Source organism: Zonotrichia leucophrys, chromosome 7, assembly GCF_028769735.1.
Source record: "Zonotrichia leucophrys gambelii isolate GWCS_2022_RI chromosome 7, RI_Zleu_2.0, whole genome shotgun sequence".
Taxonomy (NCBI): Eukaryota; Metazoa; Chordata; class Aves; order Passeriformes; family Passerellidae; genus Zonotrichia; species Zonotrichia leucophrys.
The window spans coordinates 8,120,486-8,138,744 of record NC_088177.1 but is presented as its reverse complement, the minus strand read 5'-3'; the positions used below and the strand labels follow the sequence as shown (position 1 = coordinate 8,138,744).

At 37.2% G+C, this 18,259-nt stretch overlaps 1 protein-coding gene across 3 annotated transcripts in view; it reads right to left on the bottom strand.

Annotated features, from left to right (window-relative positions):
- The window catches only part of DPP10 (dipeptidyl peptidase like 10), a 433,982-nt gene that overhangs the window by 98,599 nt on the left and 317,124 nt on the right, over positions 1 to 18,259 (bottom strand). For all 3 annotated transcript variants that reach the window (XM_064717808.1, XM_064717810.1, XM_064717807.1), the window contains exon 5: positions 17,903 to 17,977. In XM_064717808.1, coding sequence (XP_064573878.1) covers positions 17,903 to 17,977 — 75 coding nt within the window. The remainder of the gene's footprint in view (positions 1 to 17,902; positions 17,978 to 18,259) is intronic.

Genomic DNA, 18,259 nt, shown 5'->3' with positions numbered 1-18,259 from the left:
AGAGAGCAGCAGGGAATTAGGCAGGAGCACAGGGCAGGGCAGCCCTTGGCGGTGACATCCACAAAGGATGGGGGCCAGTTCCTGTCTCTCCACTGCAGGGTACAGTGTGGCTGTGACCCTGAACCTCCCAGTGCTCCCAGTGCCCGGCCACAAGGCTCTGCCCAGCCCAGCCCCAGCCCTGCTGCCAAGGACAGCCACCCACAGCCTCAGAGAGCAGCAGAGTAGCATAAATGGCACAGGTCACCCTTGACCTGAGAGAGCAAAGATCTTGTCATGATCCCTTTGCATTCCTGCTGCATTCACTGCCTGTCAAGCACACTCTCACTGGTCACATTCACACTAAGTGTCAGGACACACAACTGTGCTTTCCCAGCAACTGATTTTTCCCTTTATTCCAAAGCAGAGATTGGATACTAACTCTTATTGGTGTCCCAGGTTTTAGCTTTTATATTTTTCAGATTCTGTGCTACTTTGGTGTGTAGTTCTGAGCTTCATATGAGGGGATAGTAAGTACTCTTCACAGAGTAGGGAGACAAAACAATTCCTGCTCTGGCTGGGGACCAAGGACAAATGATCCAAATCTCAGGCCCAAGAACAGAAAGAGTATACTGAAGAGAGAAAAACAAGGATGGGACTTCATAATATAAAGCCATAATTGGACAATTAACTCCAATATGCAAATGGACCAGAACTTACTAAAGTGTGAGACCCCAAGACCAGCTGTCCATTTTGTGACCATTTTGGGTTCACCTTGGGTGTAGCCCTGGCTGGGCTCTTGTGCTGCCCAAGGTGCATCCATTGAGGACTTCTAATAAACACCTACTTTATTCTTTACCTCCTTCTAGTTTCTGTTCTAGGTCAGCCTTCACAAAACATCATTATGGGAAACAAACTACAATATCAGAGAAACAGGACAGCTCTCAGAACACAAACAGTACACCAAAACCATGATATAAATATATTCTTAGAACACTTTGGAATTCATTATTGGAGGACACTGTGGTACATACAATCTTTACAAGTGATGAAGTATTTAGAATGAGAAGAGACTCCTCTTAATTCTCCTCTTATCTGTAGATGGAATTCTGCTTATCCAAGGTAAGATCTAGATGACAGTTTTCAGTCTCATTATGAATACACCCTTCACTGTCTACAATAAAGTGTGTTGCTGAGTAAGCTTTGATTTCAAACTTATTTAGTCTGCTTAGGTATCTTTGTACATTTTGAGTCTATTGACTGGATTCAACTCACCCTAATACAGTCATTTTATCCACTGCCAAAACCTGAGATGGAGGAAAAAAAAAAACCCAAGTACAGACTGCACCCTATTATTTGTTATTTTTGTTTCATTTAAGCTACTGAAACCTTTCCCTTGACTAACATAATCAAGTTGAAAAGATGGAGAATTTTTTTTGTGTAAAATTCCCAGGAAGTTAGAGATTTTCTTCTTTGTCAGTGGGACAGTAACAGTGGGACAGAGCAGGAATTCACTGAACCAGAGCTCCTGAAAATTCACTGCAGTATCAGAAAAGTTTGCTTACAAATAGTTCTTTGTTAACTCACTTTGATGCTGAATGGTTCTGGGTGATAAAAATTTTACAGTGTGTGTTTTAAGGAAAAAAAAAAAAGAAAAAAGGAAAGGTAATAGATTACAGATGAATGGCGCAGAGATGAGCAGGAGTATTTTGTGTAGGACTCGAAATAAATGAATTCAAGTAATTTGAGAGTAGGAAGTCATCAGGGAGAAATATATCAAAGTTGAAAGATCAAAGGGATCAAATGTAATCAGACATAGAAATCTTTTCATATGTCACATGGTCCACCTACTTTATAATATAAAATCAGTCCTCTTCCATTACTATTTTTCTCCTTTGCACTATGTTCACTTTGGTTCTGAAAGTATTCAAGAATCAGTTTATACTTTAAAAAACTCGTCAAAGTCTTTTAATGTTTTTTTTTTTTAATCACTGGAACAGCTACCATAAGTACTGAGTAATGAGAAGACCAAATGCATCCCACTTCTCTCAAACCCCAGATTTCCCAGAATTTCATGCACAGACTGTTTAAGATTCCCCCTCCAGCTGCACAGTTGCTGCCTCTGCTCTGCCACTGGAAGAATGACCCTGAGCTGCCCTGCTCTGAAGGTTATCACTTTTGACTTATTCTTCTGCCTTATAGCATATTTCATTTCTTTGTTCTGATGTCAACGCTGTCCTTTAGCATACAAAGCCCTGCCTCGCCTCATCCTTTCAGAAAACAAACCAAGCATTTTTAGCTCTTCTTATGAGACAGCACATCAATCTCCCCAGATCTTTTCAAGGTCTTCTTCCTCACTTCTTGAGCAAAATAGAGAAAAATTGCTAAGAGAATTTAAAAAAAAGTCATGGAAAGTCTGAGATATCCAATGGAGATTAACTGTCAGAAGAAAGACACATTAACACAGATATCCTGACTGCTGCTTCTGCACCTCCTGTGCAAGGCCATGGCAGCTCCCTTTCCAATCTCCATGGCAAATTGATTTACTGCAGATATGTGCAAAGGCCTTAAGGTAATCTGTCTTTCCCACCCTAAGGTACTTTCATACAACTTTTTAAAAATTATGGAAAAAGAATGATTTCTTGTTTTGCCCATTATTGTTATTAGAGCAATGCCACATAGTGTTGTCATTTAATATGCAGCTCAAAGAAAAAAATGCAAGGTCGAGGTTATTCAAGATAAGTGTTTTGCTCTTATGAATGCAAAAAAGTGAGTTGGTAAAGAATTTTATCCCCAAAAAATAAAAGATTCAGTTAAGGATGCATTTTTTTACCTAAGATGACACTTTCAAAATAAAAGCTTTTGTTGAACTGTGTTTTTCCTTTGGCATATTAGAATTTATGCCTTGTAAGGATAAAATAAAAAAAAAATTATGTAAATAAATGAAACATGTCAGGAACACAAATCTCTAAGAATCTATTAATTTACAGTGCATTCTATAAATCTTCCTCAGCTAACAATAATAAAAATCATTATTTCCAAACTATTTCATGTGAAGATTAGTGTGTCACTTCCACAAGATTTTACAGAATAACAGAATAGTTCAGGTTGCAGTAAGACCACTGAGCCCAACCATTAACCCAGCACTGCCACTAAACCATGTCCCAGGTGAAGTGACACATCTACAACCTTCAACTACCTCCAGGCATGGTGACTCAGCCTGTTCACACCAGACTGAAGAGAATTCACTGAACTTGCCTGTCTGGTGTGAGACATTACCACCAAAATGAGGCAAAAATAAAGGTTTCTGTGACCACCCATGGTCCCCCACAATTAACAACACGACACCTACTTCCAGTAAAATTCTCCACAGAAAATTCTTTTGGAGATGTCAAGAGTGTAGCTCTCCGAACATGAATTTTTTCCATTGTTGGACCAAATAACTATCAAAAAATTTTTATAAATATATTTATATATATCTAGGCATACTTTAATGAAATATTTTCAGGTTAGAGTAATAAAGTGGAAAGTACAACAGAGATGAAATTTGATAGGCCATTTGTGTAGTAAACTACATCTCCACAGCTCTTTAATCAAAGTCCTGAACCAATTACCACTCATTATTTTTTATGCATTGTAAGAGAACACATGACCATATATCACTCTCAATGATCATAATGTTTTATGCTAATTTAATATGCTACCATATATAACACCTCAAGGTTAAGAAGAAAAAGTCTCAAACATTTCTGAGAGACATATAGCTCAGGAACTGACTTTCATTTCCATAATTTAAGTAAATGTATATATTGACAGATATGCTATCCACTGTCCATTTGGAGTAGTGTATCAGACATAAAAGAGTGGAAGTAAGGACTAAGTTTAGCTGCCAGAATTTTTCATCGACTGCATTCATTTTTTACTCTGAATGATATTTCAGCTCATTTCTATACATGGGAATGTTTTTAGCCTCAGACTTTTTGGACAGCTCATCCCAGTGGCAAGAACGTTAGAGGAACTGGGATGAACTGGGCCACCCTTCCAGCCCATGGCACACAGCAGCACTTGGCAGGAGTGAGACCATCTGCCCTGTTCATAGAACTGCTCTCCATCAATAGATCCAGTCTGGGTCATTTAACACCTCTGAGCTTTAGGTACAAGCAGCAAAATCAGCACAGGAGCTCTGCAATCAGCCATCTTCTCACATTTAGTGCTGCCTAAGCACACTCCAGTCTCACTCTGTAGCCAAATCACAAGAAGCTGCAAAGAGACTGTGTGTTCTGAATTCCCATTTTTCTTTGGCTGGAACACACAAAAGATGGTTATAACTGATTTATCTATAAAACTATCAAATATAAGAGAAGCAATAATGAAAGCAGATATTACTAACTGTAGCAAGATGCAAAATAATGAAGTAGGCAGATTATGGATTAAGTGAGGATTTTTTGAGATCAAGAAACATATTTGAAAAGGGAACTTTCTCTCTTAGGGATGGAGAAGAAACAAGAAGGAAAATTAAATGAGTAAGAGAGTGCATAATATCTGGGAGGGCACAGGATTAGTTCAAGTCTCATAAACACTAAATAAAGTAGAGAAAACAGAGGAAAGAGAAAAGCTAGAGAAGTGGAAAAGGCAAAAAGAGAAGCTGGGATGAGATTTCTCAGTCAACTTGGTATTTTTAATGTGCACATGGAAGTATGGACAGAAAACACAGCAAGAGTTTGGGAATGCTTCTTGACAGAACATAACACAAAACCACCAGGATTAATGTAAAAAGCTGCAAGCTTCAGACTATTAAGAGATAGAGTAAAAGGAGGAGTTAAGAATGACATATCACTGGATATCAGTAATAGGAAAGAGTGGGAGAGAAGAACAATCTGTTCCTCACTGTGACCTCTGCTGATTCTGTGGTTTTCCCATTCATTTGCTTGTCACATTTTCAAGTTCTAAAATCCCATTTCACTGTAAGGTTGCAAGAATTACTGGAACACTAACACAAGCAAAACCACCCAAATAGACAGCCTTTCTCTGAATATCCAAAACAGTTCATGATGCTCTTCTATTTTTGGAACACTATACAAATAGGACATAAATTGCAATGAGCTACCATAACTTTAATACCAAGCTCATATTTAGATTTTTACTTTCCTAGCAGTGTTCACTGTATGGTGCATTTAATTTGATCTGAGATACTGAAAAAAGAAATTACAGCACTGCCAAAGCAGATGGCTGCTCTAATGAATACCACAGCTGAGAGCCACAGTGAAATTCCACTCACTAGAAATACTATCAATATACAGATTTCCTTCCTCAACTTGATATCTGCTCTTTTGGGGAGGACTGATTTTTACATGCCTCAAGGTGTTGGAAACCAAACTTCAAATTTAATTGCTGCATTTTTATTTTATGTGTATACATATTAGCTGAATGGTTTTTAAGTTTCCTATGTGTAAGTCTTATCAACCACCCACTCCAAATGCTCCTAATCTTTTAGCAAAATGAAGAATTAAGCCTAATAATACACTGCAAAATAGCCCAGTGCTTTTTTAAATGAGCCTTTTATAGTATAAAATATTTTAATAAAATTACTATACATATATATTATATATTTATAGTACTATACATACCGGTGACAGAGAAAAAACTGAGACACATGAAAAAAAGAATGATTACCTCAAAAATAGGACAGACCTAAGGTCTGTAACATTTACACAAAAGCCTTGCTTAATTTCAAGGTACAACATTTGATTACAGAAAAATTAACTGGGAAATAGCCATATACTCCCCATTAAAACAAGTACCACTTCAACTTCCTAATTTATATTTAACTACTGTTTATTTGTATTTTTTCAGGTAAGTTCTTCAACCATTATGGCAACCTGAGCCTCTGCGGTAGAATTCCAGGTTAAGAAAGCAAAACATTTTCCAAAAAAAGACTCTTCCCCTTTGATCAACATCCACAGAAATGACAAATATAAACCTCACAGCAAAGGGTTGAGACCTGTACAGTAAATTAAACTATTTATGCAGTCCACTCTCTGAAAGAAGCCTCCAAAGAAAGGTTACATTAATACCAATGATCTGCCCTGAACCTGAAGGACACTTTGATGAGCTAAAAGCACATTTAACACCATGCCCTTTAAGATCTACATTATGCTGCTGTACTAAAACTTCCACTGTTGTCAGTGTTGCTGACTCAAGAAGAAATGGGAGACTAAAATAAAGTAGCACTGGCATCATTTGCTAGGGAGACACAAAGTTACTTCTGCCAGCTTCATTTTCTGTCTCTTCTTAAGGACTGAAATTCAAAGGGTTAAGGGAAACTGGAATTGGACTCTGTGATCCTCAGGGGTCCCTTCCAACTCAGGATTTTCTGTGGAATAGTTTGATGCACCTTTACAACACAAGGTCTACAAGATACCAGTAAGGAATAGAGATAGAAGTCCATTGCAGCTGCAAATTATCTAAATGTAGAGACAATCTATAATATATTTATATCTATAAACAAGTATAAAATATATCTATATATTCTATATAGAATATATCTATAAACAAATAAGCCATCAATGGATACAACAGTTTGTGCTACTAATTGACAGAGCATCAAACCAAGAACAGCTTTTCAGCTTTTCCACAGGCAAACCCCTCCCAGGCTAATCTAGCCATAGGTATAGACTCTTCCTCCTACCTCTCCTCCAAGATAAGTTTGGAAAAAGGTGATTTTATTTTTCAGGAATAAACTATACAAATGCATAAATCCTCCATCAGAGCATAAATGTGAGTTGAAGCTGCTGAGCAGACATTGTTAGAGCCCGGTTCAGACCCAGGGGACAGCAGAGAGACAAGGGATTACCAGAGGACAGGCTGAGGTTCAGATGTGCTTTGCTCTGAGCACGAGTTGCTGCTCTCCTCTGCTCTGAGAGCCCGGCCAGCACTGCTGCTGGAGACCACAGGAGGAACCAAAGGCCAGGTTCATCTTCTACTCCTGGAACATAAATCCCAAGGAGAGAAGAGCTGATTCAAGTAGGAGTGGTACCACTCCAAGCATGGCTCCCCAAGAGGGAGGAGAAGCAGAGGAACAACTGTGACCGTGGTCACAGGGGTTTTCAGGTGAGGGAAGAGATGAGGATGTTGACTCCATGTTTTGAAGGCTTGATTTATTATTTTATGATATATATATTACATTATAACTATACTAAAAAGAATAGAAGGAAAAGTTTCATCTCAGGTTAGCTAAGCTAAGAATAGAAAGGAAAGAATGAAAACAAAAGTCTGTGGCTTGGACAGAGAGACAGAGCCAGCTCTGCTGTGACTGGTCACTAAATCCAAACATCCACATGAGACCAATCACAGATCCACCTGTTGCATTCCACAGCAGCAGATAACCATTGTTTGCATTTTGTTTCTGAGGCCTCTCAGCTTCTCTGAAGGAAAAATCCTAAGGAAAGGATTTTCATAAAAAGATGTCTACGACAAACAACCTGACTCACACTCCCCTCTGCAGCCTCCTAAACATGTTAAACACAGCACAGTCACATGTGTCACATCAAACAGCAGAGGAAGGGCCAGAAGAGAAACCATGGGCACACCAAGCTGACAGGGACAAGAACTTGAATCAGCTCTTGTCTCAGCATCCACAAAAAGCAGATGCAGGTCACATTCAGGAAGTTTTCCACTGGAGGAAAACAGTTTTAAAATATCTCTAAGATAATGACAGAGAAGATGGCAATTAGAACCACTGCAAGCTGACAGTGCATCAGGGCCAAGTGAATTGCACTCTAAATGCTACAGAAAATAACAGTGACAGCACCAAGCTGTCAGAAGTCTCTGTCACATCTATCCCTAAAGAGAGGGAACACCATGAGAAACAATTGACTTGATCTTCACAAAGTTATAAACGAACTACAGACCTAAAGGCCAACCCACAGCACAGATGAGCTGCTGCAAACATTGATAAATCCTCTACAAGATCCTGCTGAAAATCCTGTGCCTCATTCATTGTCCACATGGCTGCTGCTGTCACACTATGGGGATGACTTTATTACATTTGTGTGATAGGTGGACAAGGGCTAATCCAAAAGTCCATTTTAGAGAAAACAGTAAAAGTTCCATTGACTTTAATTGCATTTTCATCAATTTCAGATGTGATAAACACTTGATGGCTAGATAATGCTGGCTACTTGAAAATAAAGTTAATGATATTTCCTGTGCAGTGAAAGTGTAAGACTGTGGAAGAAAATTAAATTCTGATGTGCTTGCACTGGTTCTCTGAAGTGTGACAAGCATCTCAGGAGCACCCATGGCACTCTCTAGGTTTTTGATCCTTCTTGGAAGGACCTTTACATTTGTGAAGAGCAGACATCCTCCACGGGGCAGTTTTTAAACAAGTTTCCTCATATTTTGGACCATTTACCATTGTTACAGGTACTGATACTCGAACTTGTCTTTGAAGTGACTGATTTTTTCCAGAACAGCGCCAGGATTTTAAGATGTCAACACACTTGGGTGTTTTCTGCTTATGAAAAACATGTAAACAAGGCTGACCCTTCACCCTTGCTGAAAAAGTTTGAGTTAATACACAATACAAAATTTCTCTTGTTCAAGAGTAAAAACATTTGCTAAGTATGTCATAGTTACACCTTCAGTTTGTGTATTTTATTATTCTGACCAGGAATCTGCCATTCAGAATTAAAAATAAGCTGCAATTCATGAGATCACGCTATGATTTTTTTCAAGCTACCTTTTTTTCCCTAACCTATTTTAAACAAAATTTAACTATTATTCAATATGCACCGCTGATAGAGACAGAATTATGCAGAATAATTGAAAAGCATATTTAGTTTTTTCCCCTCTCACATTTTAGAATAATTGGCTTCCAGATTTGGCCAGCCTGTTTGATACTTAATCATAGCAAAAGTGATTGTGAACCTTTGGTAAAAGCTTAGGTTTTCCCTTTTTCTGATTTTCCTCATTTTTGCAGCAGAGAAATATTTCAGGATTTCTTCCCATCAAACATGATTGATACAGAAAGAATGTAGAGAGAATGTTCATGTGTCTGGAACAGCTAAGAATGAGATTTGTAATATTCACAAAGACATGGAAAAGCCTGGAGATTACAAACCTAATCTTAATAAAAGAAATGTATAGATAAAATTATTGAAAATAGTTTAAGGAATATTTACATATTATTTGAATCTTTATGAAACTGAACATTTGGGTACATATTTGACATTTGCTTTCCTTCTTGGAAGCTGTTCTAAAATATAATGTTTGTTTGTTTGTTTTTTTAAACTTAGCAATCTTTATCTCAAGGGGGAACGATCCTGGTGTGATGGTGCTGACTCAGACTCAGCCACAGTGAAAGATCTTGATCTTCAACAAAGCAGGATCAGCACTGAATGTAGACCCAAACAGGCCCTGAAAATGCACAGTCCAATTAGGCTTGATTGTATTTACCACCTGAAATAAGATGTGCAGATTACATTTGGAAGTTTTGGTTTCAGGACAGCATCACTGACAGAGTTCAGTCAAACGATGCATGAGAACATGGACCAGACTGGAGAGGTATTAATTACCCTTTTTGCTTTCTGTATGCTTCTACTTTGTATTGTTATTTAAATACATCTGAAAAGATTCTTTAGCAAATGTTAAGGAAGAAACCCAACAACCAGAAAATTACTAAGTCATCCCTTAGTTTGTAAATCTAATTCATAACACTGCAGACAAAGAAAGATGTTAATGGCTATTGGTATAAAATTCATGACTACTGACAATATGTACTATTTTGGCTGCAAGACTAAAATTCTGAATGTGTGATCAATGACAATTTTAAGATTAAGTGACCATTTGGGATTACATTCATCAATACTAATGGTATCTTATTTAAAAGCTTAATGAGAAAGCTATAATGCATATCACATTTCTCAGTAAGAAACATTATTATTGAATTTCAGAGAGACAGTATTATGAAAAATGAAATAAAAGCAAAAAAAGCCCATTGTTTAAAATGGATTTTTTAAAGTGTATTGAACCCATGAACTGGACTGCAGGCATTTGCTTAGAGGACTATTTTTAAGGTAATTCCATCTTGTTTATTTTCAGTCCATATAAAAATAGTGTGTCTAAGTTAAGCCTGAAATTAGTCACTATAGAACATGAGGATATCTACATCATATAAAACATAAATGGCATTTTCAGCAAAATGTTTTAACATAAGGGGACAGTCAGACCCGTGAAGTGATTTTGCTCCTCAGAGGTCATTTATTCACAGTATTTGATGTGAGCCAGCTCTTGTATTTGAGAAATCAATAGGAGTAGCAGGTGAAGTAGCAATGATTCATGCTCAGGGTAAAACCTGTCAAACTGAAAGATGTAGAAAATATTCTTTTAGTCCTTATTGCTTTGGTAGAGAGGTAGGGAATTTTATTTTTTAGGAGCACAGAACATAGAATTGCTAAAAACAGGTGGTTGCACCAGTTGAGTCTTGTTTGTGGTGAGCTCTGGCAGATCTCAATCCAAATTAAAGCTCTGTTCAGCTTTTGCAGCCTTTAACAGCTACTAACACAGTCCCCAATTAGGGCTCCCAACAGTCCTTGCCCTGTTATTTATTCAGGCTGTCCTTGCTTGTCTTTCTTTTATTAAAACAGCCTCTTGGTTGGTTTTTTTTTTTTTGCATTTTTTTTTTCATTCAGCATTGTTGAGGAAGTCTTGTTATCACATATTTTGATAAGAAAAATAATTTCTACACCATCTTCTAAAAACCCCCAAACACTACATTACCAGTGTATAACTGCCTTTCAGTTGTATGTGATTCCAGCACAGAAAAGAGATATTTGGAATTAAAAACATCACAAAACAACAGAGAAAACCCCAACACCTTTAAGACTCTGGGTTTTTCTGTCAGTGGGCTGTGACAGACAAACTCTTCACCTGCAAAGGACATTTCTGGGTCATTTCTGCACATTATCCCTGCACAAAAGAGGAGCAGGGAGGATGGGACAGTTGCCAGTTTCACAGCAGAAGGCAGAACTTGTGCTTTATACAATAAATTGTTCATAGATTAGGGGAACTGATGAATTAAATAGTACAATATTGCCTGTTTATATAGCATTAGCACAGTGGGATTCCAGTCCCACGGATTATTATGGGATGTAGGAGTACAACCACTCTGAAAATCAGATTTCTGTTAAGACTGAGTTTCTAAGCTGCTGGATCTCAGAAACTCAGCTGGACACCACCTAGGTCCTCCTGAAATAACAGTATTCATGCTTGATAGGAATGACAATACTATTGAAAAGAAATACTTTTTTTGTCAATAAACATTTTCTTTGAAAAGCTAAATGCCTTCATTCTTTCTGAACAACAGCAAAGTACAATCTTCTTTTTCAATACTGGCTTTGAACAAGAACCCGAAACATGAATTCAGATTTTTCAGCTCTGGTAACTCTGAACAAGGAAAAAAAAAGCCATCTTTTACCTCAATTAGAATTATTTATTTTGCTTACTTCTAAAACTTGAGGTTGAGCAGCAATCCTGTAAGTATAAATACAGGATAAATGGAAGAGAAAAACTCAGTAAACTACTTGAAAAGCAGCAATATGCTGCTTGATGTGGTTTATTAGGAAAAGTGATCTGTTTTTTTTAACTGCTACGCTAGGCTGAACTTGCATATGTGAACCAACAGATCCCTTATGAAAAACAGGAAGGGGATGCATAAGGACAGGTATGTGACAAGAGATATTCCCTTACTAGATGTAAAGAAACAGTGCAAGCCTCCAAGTAGTACTCCAGTTTCCCATCTTTTCAGTTCATTTTTTTATTTTTAGAGGAAAAAAATTGTGACAGTTCCAGCCCTGTCCTGTAGGCCACCACAGTGACACCCTGGCAGAGAGCATCCCCAACATCCCACCACAAACACAACAATAATTTTCACACAGAACTGCAGATAGATGTAGATCCTCCACTTACAAGTCTGCTACTTCTAGTAAGCGGAGAGGCAGTAACCTGTCTGATGGACTGAAGGCAGCACTTAAAGGACTAAACTCAACAGGAACAAAAGGTGAGGTCTGTTTTTCAGACAAATACAAAACAAGCATCAGTGTCCATGATTCTCACCATAAAACAGACTCTCTTTTCCCCATCATCCATTTATGGGTGCTGGTTGCTATTGCATTTTGCCACATAATTTAGATTAAATCCTGGATAGAAGTGGGACACACTGCATTCACATGAATACTCACTCCTGAGGGATAATTCATGGTAGTAGATGGTGTCATAAAATTCGTTTGGCCAGATTTTACAACAAAACACATCATCTCCTCAGGCAAAGACCTTGGCTTTTTATACCTTTAAAATGCCTTGCTTAGCTGTGGAGCTCTATAAAGTCAAATATATGAAAAAGAAGAGCACTATGCCAAGAAAACCTACAGCCCTAGCTGTTATATTACCAGACCCTGTCCATCTAAAACTCTAACTCCAAGTAAAAAAACAGCCTTGAAAAGGCAAAAATTTGAGCAGCCTAATTCCACAAATTGCTCAATATCTGAACTTCTAAGCACCCAGTTTTGTCATATCTAAGAGAGGAACAAAATATATCACAAAAACTATTTGTAATAAATAAGCTCAGATTTTGGGGTGGATCTCTCTTAAAAATCCTTTGCTATTTTTTTAGCTGATAAAAATTGGTCTTTCTTGTTTTTGACAGGAGATAAAGATGAATGGGAAAGTCATGTCAGGATCAGAGTTTTATTTACGATCTTTTAAGTTCAGGACTGTGCACATGCATGATTTGCCTCTGGACTCATCTCAAAATGAACAAATGAGAGATGAAAGATTATCCTGAGGACCTGCAGAAATACACATGAAAAACAGGTTTATCTAAAGAAACAGGCATTTTTTGAGGGAAAAGGTGATAGCATGAATTTTATATCAGATCTTTACTTCATGGAGAGCACTACATAAAATATTGTTGGCCAGATTGCTGCTGGTTTAAAAAGTCCTTTGTTATTCCCTTGTATGAAATAATCTTGTTGAGAAAATGCTGTTTCCATGTGCTGGGTGGCAGATTTCATTTCATCTTTGTTATGTGTGCTTCCAAGCCTTGGCTGATACACAGATAATGCTCCTCATAGTCAGACTTCCACAAGCACTGGATAAAAGATCTGGAAAACACCTGCACATGTTAAATCCAGTGTTGTGATTAAAAATAAGGCATAGTGCAAGGTAGTTTCTTTAGCTTTTAACTTTTTCAGAAGAAAAATCCACAAATAAATTTCACTGATCCAGAGGTTTACTAGCAACTGAGCATTTAGTTTCCACCTGCTTGGAAGAAAGATAATCTTCTAATGCAGAACACATACTCATAATTTAAGACTTCAGTGAGTTCTTCCCCTCATGGATTCTCCTAATTTGCAGACAAAATCCTGAAGATCCTTTCAGTGCACTTGAGTAAGTCAGTACCAGAGGCAATCTAAAAGCTTGATGAGAATGTCACTTGTTTGTCCTTCATTTGCTGTAGACCGTGGTCAGTACTCCCTGTCATTATCCACTGAAAATAGATATTATTGCAGCAAATTGATGACAAGAATCAGCACAAAGCAGAAAGTAACTTGGGGGTTCTTTGCTTCAAATGCTGTGTTGGAATCTCGTCTTTTATACATTCAACTGAAAATATTCAGATACACTTTTGAACTATTTCTACCACATGAATGACATTTAGATCTAAAATTATTTTTCCCCTTCCTTTCTGAAGAGTATTGAGTTAGTCTTCATCCTGATCTTACCATGAGAAGTGTTAAAATCTATTTCTTTTAAGCTACACATATTGTTTTATTAAAATTCTCGAGCAAAAAAAGATTACAATTTGAAGTTCTAATTCAGGAAAATATTGCCTTTTTTAGACAGTATTTAAATGCTCACGCTTCTAAACTAGAGCTGAACTTTAATCTGTTTTAAGCACATTTCTGAACCAAGAGCTAAAAAATTCACACATAATTATCATGTACTGAAAACAGAAGATGATGCCCTATTAATAGAAAAGAAAATGAAGTAAGAAAAATTCCTGAAGCTTGGCATTCAAAAGGGCTTTGAAAGCACGGAAAAGGAAAGAACAGTTTGTTTGCAGGGAGACAAAAAAAAAAAAAAAATCACAAGGATTTAATCACGTGAGGGATGAGAGGAAATGATCTCATCTACTTCTTCATTTGCTTTTCTGCAGCAAATTATGCTTCAGCAAGAGCAGTGGGAGAACATGCCCATGATGTGTGAGCAAAAACTCACTATTATCTGGAATAAACCTTTTTTTTTCATTTCATGTGGAGTCCAGGGACAAGCAGGGACAGTCTGCTGAGGGGTGTGATACCAAGTTAACACCAAAGTTTCCTAATGGTGAAAGAATTTCTTAGGACTTAATTCTCACTCTTCTGCAAATTCACTGCCCCATTCTTTACCATTAATACAAGAACAGACTGTCTGATTTCCATTTCCCTATCAAAACTATAAATCAGATTTTGGTAGTTGTGAATTATACTACCAGAAGAGTGAGAAAAGTTTAAAATATCATTTTAACACAGTCCTTATTGAAAGCAACAGTGAAATAATCTTTCCTCTTGAAATCTCAACTGGCTTAGATATGCTGTCACCCAGAGTGTCACATTCTTCAATGTGACAATCTTCAAAGGAAAAGCAAAAAGATACAGCCCTGCAAAACTGTCCCCTCCCTGCACACAATGGGTACAACAGTTTCCCTGGTGCTGCCTTCCCACTGTCCCAGAAGAATGAGGATGGCCTGACATCCAGCAAGGATGTCTGAGCTCATTTCCCAAATCAGTTTCTATTCCTGATCTGCTGCCTTGCACAATGAGACTTTTTCAGCGACACCAACCAAATTGTGGTGAGCTACAGACAGAAAGACCATGTGCCCTGCAGCTGAGCCATGGGAGCTTGGGAAATTCAGAAACCTTGGAGAACTGGTGAAAAGCAATCGAGGAGTGTGGACAATGATGGAGTGCTGCAGCAAAGAACTCACAGAAAGGACCTCCACAATCACCACTCCATTGTGGTCCAACATGGAACACCAGCCAGCCCCAGGGCTTGTGCTCTGTGACTGCTGGGAAGGAGTGGAGGGAGCCTGACATCCAGAAATCAATGTACAACACCTCCAACTCCTCAGCAAAAGAGCTTTCTTCCATAATATTTTCATAGAGCTCCACCAAACCAGCTGCTATGCCACATGAAATGGTTTTTGTCCGTGTATGAAGCATAATTTAAATGATCCAATTATTACTTTTGTATTCAAAGATGGCTTATTTTCATGCAGATTTATGTTTCGTTATGCATAGAGGATATTCTTAATTGTGCTGAAACAACTGCAAATTTAATTAAAGTTTGCCAGTCCAAGCATAAAATAGATTAAAGAAAATGCTGACAACAGTAAAATAAATATTAGACTATTTAATTTAACATTTATTTTAAAATCCAAACATCAAAATAACCGTGTTCCTAATTACAATTTCATGACAAAATGTCTTGAAGAAGTATTTGTCTCTATTTCCCTCCAATCTGCTCAGCTGAAACACACTAGCTTATTTATAAAACTGTTGATTAATAAATCTGTTCCAGCTGTATTACTGTATGTTGCAAAGAGCACAGATTGATGTTTGTAAACAACCATTATAATTTTAAACACCCAAATTCTTCACAGTCCTCAAAAGTAGAAAACCCATCAAATACATTGCAGGACAATTATACACCTAAATCTTATTAAAGAAGGGAAAATAAGGGGCAAACACAGCTAGTAAGGTTCAGAAATCTGTGGCAATTTATAGCAGATGGAGAGATCAGCTAAATACTTAATATAAGTTACTTATTGCTCCTTGAACTGGGTATTATTAGACTCAACCATGTGCTGTAACTTTGACAATAAGGAAATCCTCAGCTTCATAAAAAGTTACATTCAAAAGAGGCATGAAGAAAGAATCTGGCCTGGTTCTACTGAAACTAATTGGAAACTCTCCAATTAAGTTATGCTGCTTAGTATTGATTTTAATTTTATAGTCAATAAATTTAATCATTTATACTTAGCAGCTGGGGGGAAAGAAAGGTAGACAGGCAGATTTCCTCTCATCTAGATGCATTAAGTTAGGCTCTAACTGAGAAAAAAAATTCCTAAACCACAAGAATTATGAACACTAACTTAACCCTTGATGTATCCAACAGATTTGGAGGAAACAAAAGTGCCTTTCCAGTCTAACAAATATCCCAAAAGTCAGAAAATGTAGAGGAAAAAAACAAAATACTTTCCCCAGTTATTCACAATAACATTTTTTGCAACATCTGAATAAATTGACTTACACGACTTTTGGTGCTTCTTCCTTCCACCTTAAACAACACATTCATGAGCTAAGGTATTATTTACACCTGAGTGACAACATCCAGCTATTTTGAGTTTTAGGATCAACACTTGTAGAAGACACAACAAGCACGGCACGTTCCTGGTTTGACAGCCACGAGCTCAGCTGGACCAGTCCAAGTGACAGAAGCCTCATCCAAAGGCACCCAGGACTGCCACCACAAACTGCTGCCCTACCCCTGTTCATTTCACTTTTTAATTTCTTTTTGTCAACACAGTTGAGCAAAGAAAACCTCTAGATGGAAAATGTAAATGCTGCAAACTCTTTCCTCTATGTAACTTCACTGTGAAAGGACAGAAAAGTTTCTTTTTGCAATGAAACCAAGACTGAAACAAAAAGAATTGCAAACTGATAGAATCAGCATACACTGAGGGCTCTCTGCATGTCAGTGGACCATCTTTATCATGGTGTTGACACATTTAGATGTAATAAAGTGTGACAGATATGTTCACATTTTTCTTATTTATCTTTATCAGCTATATATGTTAGTATATAGAGAAGAAAGAAGAAGAAGAAAATCTCAAAGGAAAAAAAAATCAAAACATGCAAAATCAAAAATTCAATAGAACAAATGAGGAATTTAAGTCAGTATGAGGGATTATTAAATCTTTCACAAAATAAGAAGCAATCAAGAAGGGAAGTAGCAAGGAGCATAGGAATAAACTGGAACCATTCATCAAAAAAAACAGTGAAATGAACAACAGCACCTACTGATATAGGCACATTGTAAGGAAAGCTTGATCTGGAATCCAGCACAACTGGTAGATGAAAACCCTATTTGGATGTAATACCAAATCACTTTATATCAACACTGTTAGTACAAACAAAACAACCCAAACTTACTCAAGTAACCACTGAGTTCATCAACTCAGAATTACTCTTTCATGAAGAGCAGTTCATATTTTAGCAGCACTTTTTATACAAGCACCAATATACACAGAAGAAATTCATAAAACTCCTAAAGCTTTTTTTTAATTTCCTTTTTGTGTTACAAGATCTATCTTAGAAAACTCTATATAGTATTATTGATCAAAACTCATTTTGACAATCTAATAGCCTCCAATACTTCTAAATACTGTAAGAAACAAAGAATACACTGCATTTACAGGCATCCAGACTATCACACTTCAGACTCCTGAAGCCAACAATAAAAATTCCCTTATGTGAATCAGCCTAGACCTTTTGTTTTGTGTAGTCCATAAATTACCAGTGCAGCTGTTTAAAACAGAAGGAATATCAAAAGATAGGATTGCACAAAAACAGGCAGTAACAGAGCAGTTTAAGGGTTAGAAAACCTCTACTGCCAAAAACAGCATGGCAATTTATCTTCCTGAGAACCAGGCAACACCTCCACGCACATCTCAATACAAACTTCCCCATCATTGAACCAGAAAGTTTTGGGAAGAGAAATCAAGTACACAAGTCATAACATGTGGAATTACAAATGAAACATACAAAACAACAAAGTTCTTGGAGTTTTGATTTAGAGGCTCTTTGATTAGGAAGGCTTGGCTTACCTGTTTAACATCATATGCAAGAAGAACAAATCTTAGGTCTGGTGAAACAGAGTATCTTGATGCTTTGAAGGTTACCTGCAAGGAAGTAACAGTAAAAGTAAGCTAACAATAGAAAAGCATAAGATCCCCTTTCTCAAATTTTCCTGCAGCTCATTTAAGAATTTCTCATTCACAAGACAGAATTGGTTAGAAAACCAATGTAATTTTCACAAAATATGACTCACTAAATAATTCTTAATCTAATTAGCTGGTATTAGCACAATGGCAACAGACAAATTTGGCTTCAACATTAAATACCAATAAGAGGCCAATGAGTTTTTTTCTATCATCACTACAAGAACTAAGTTCAAGGATAAT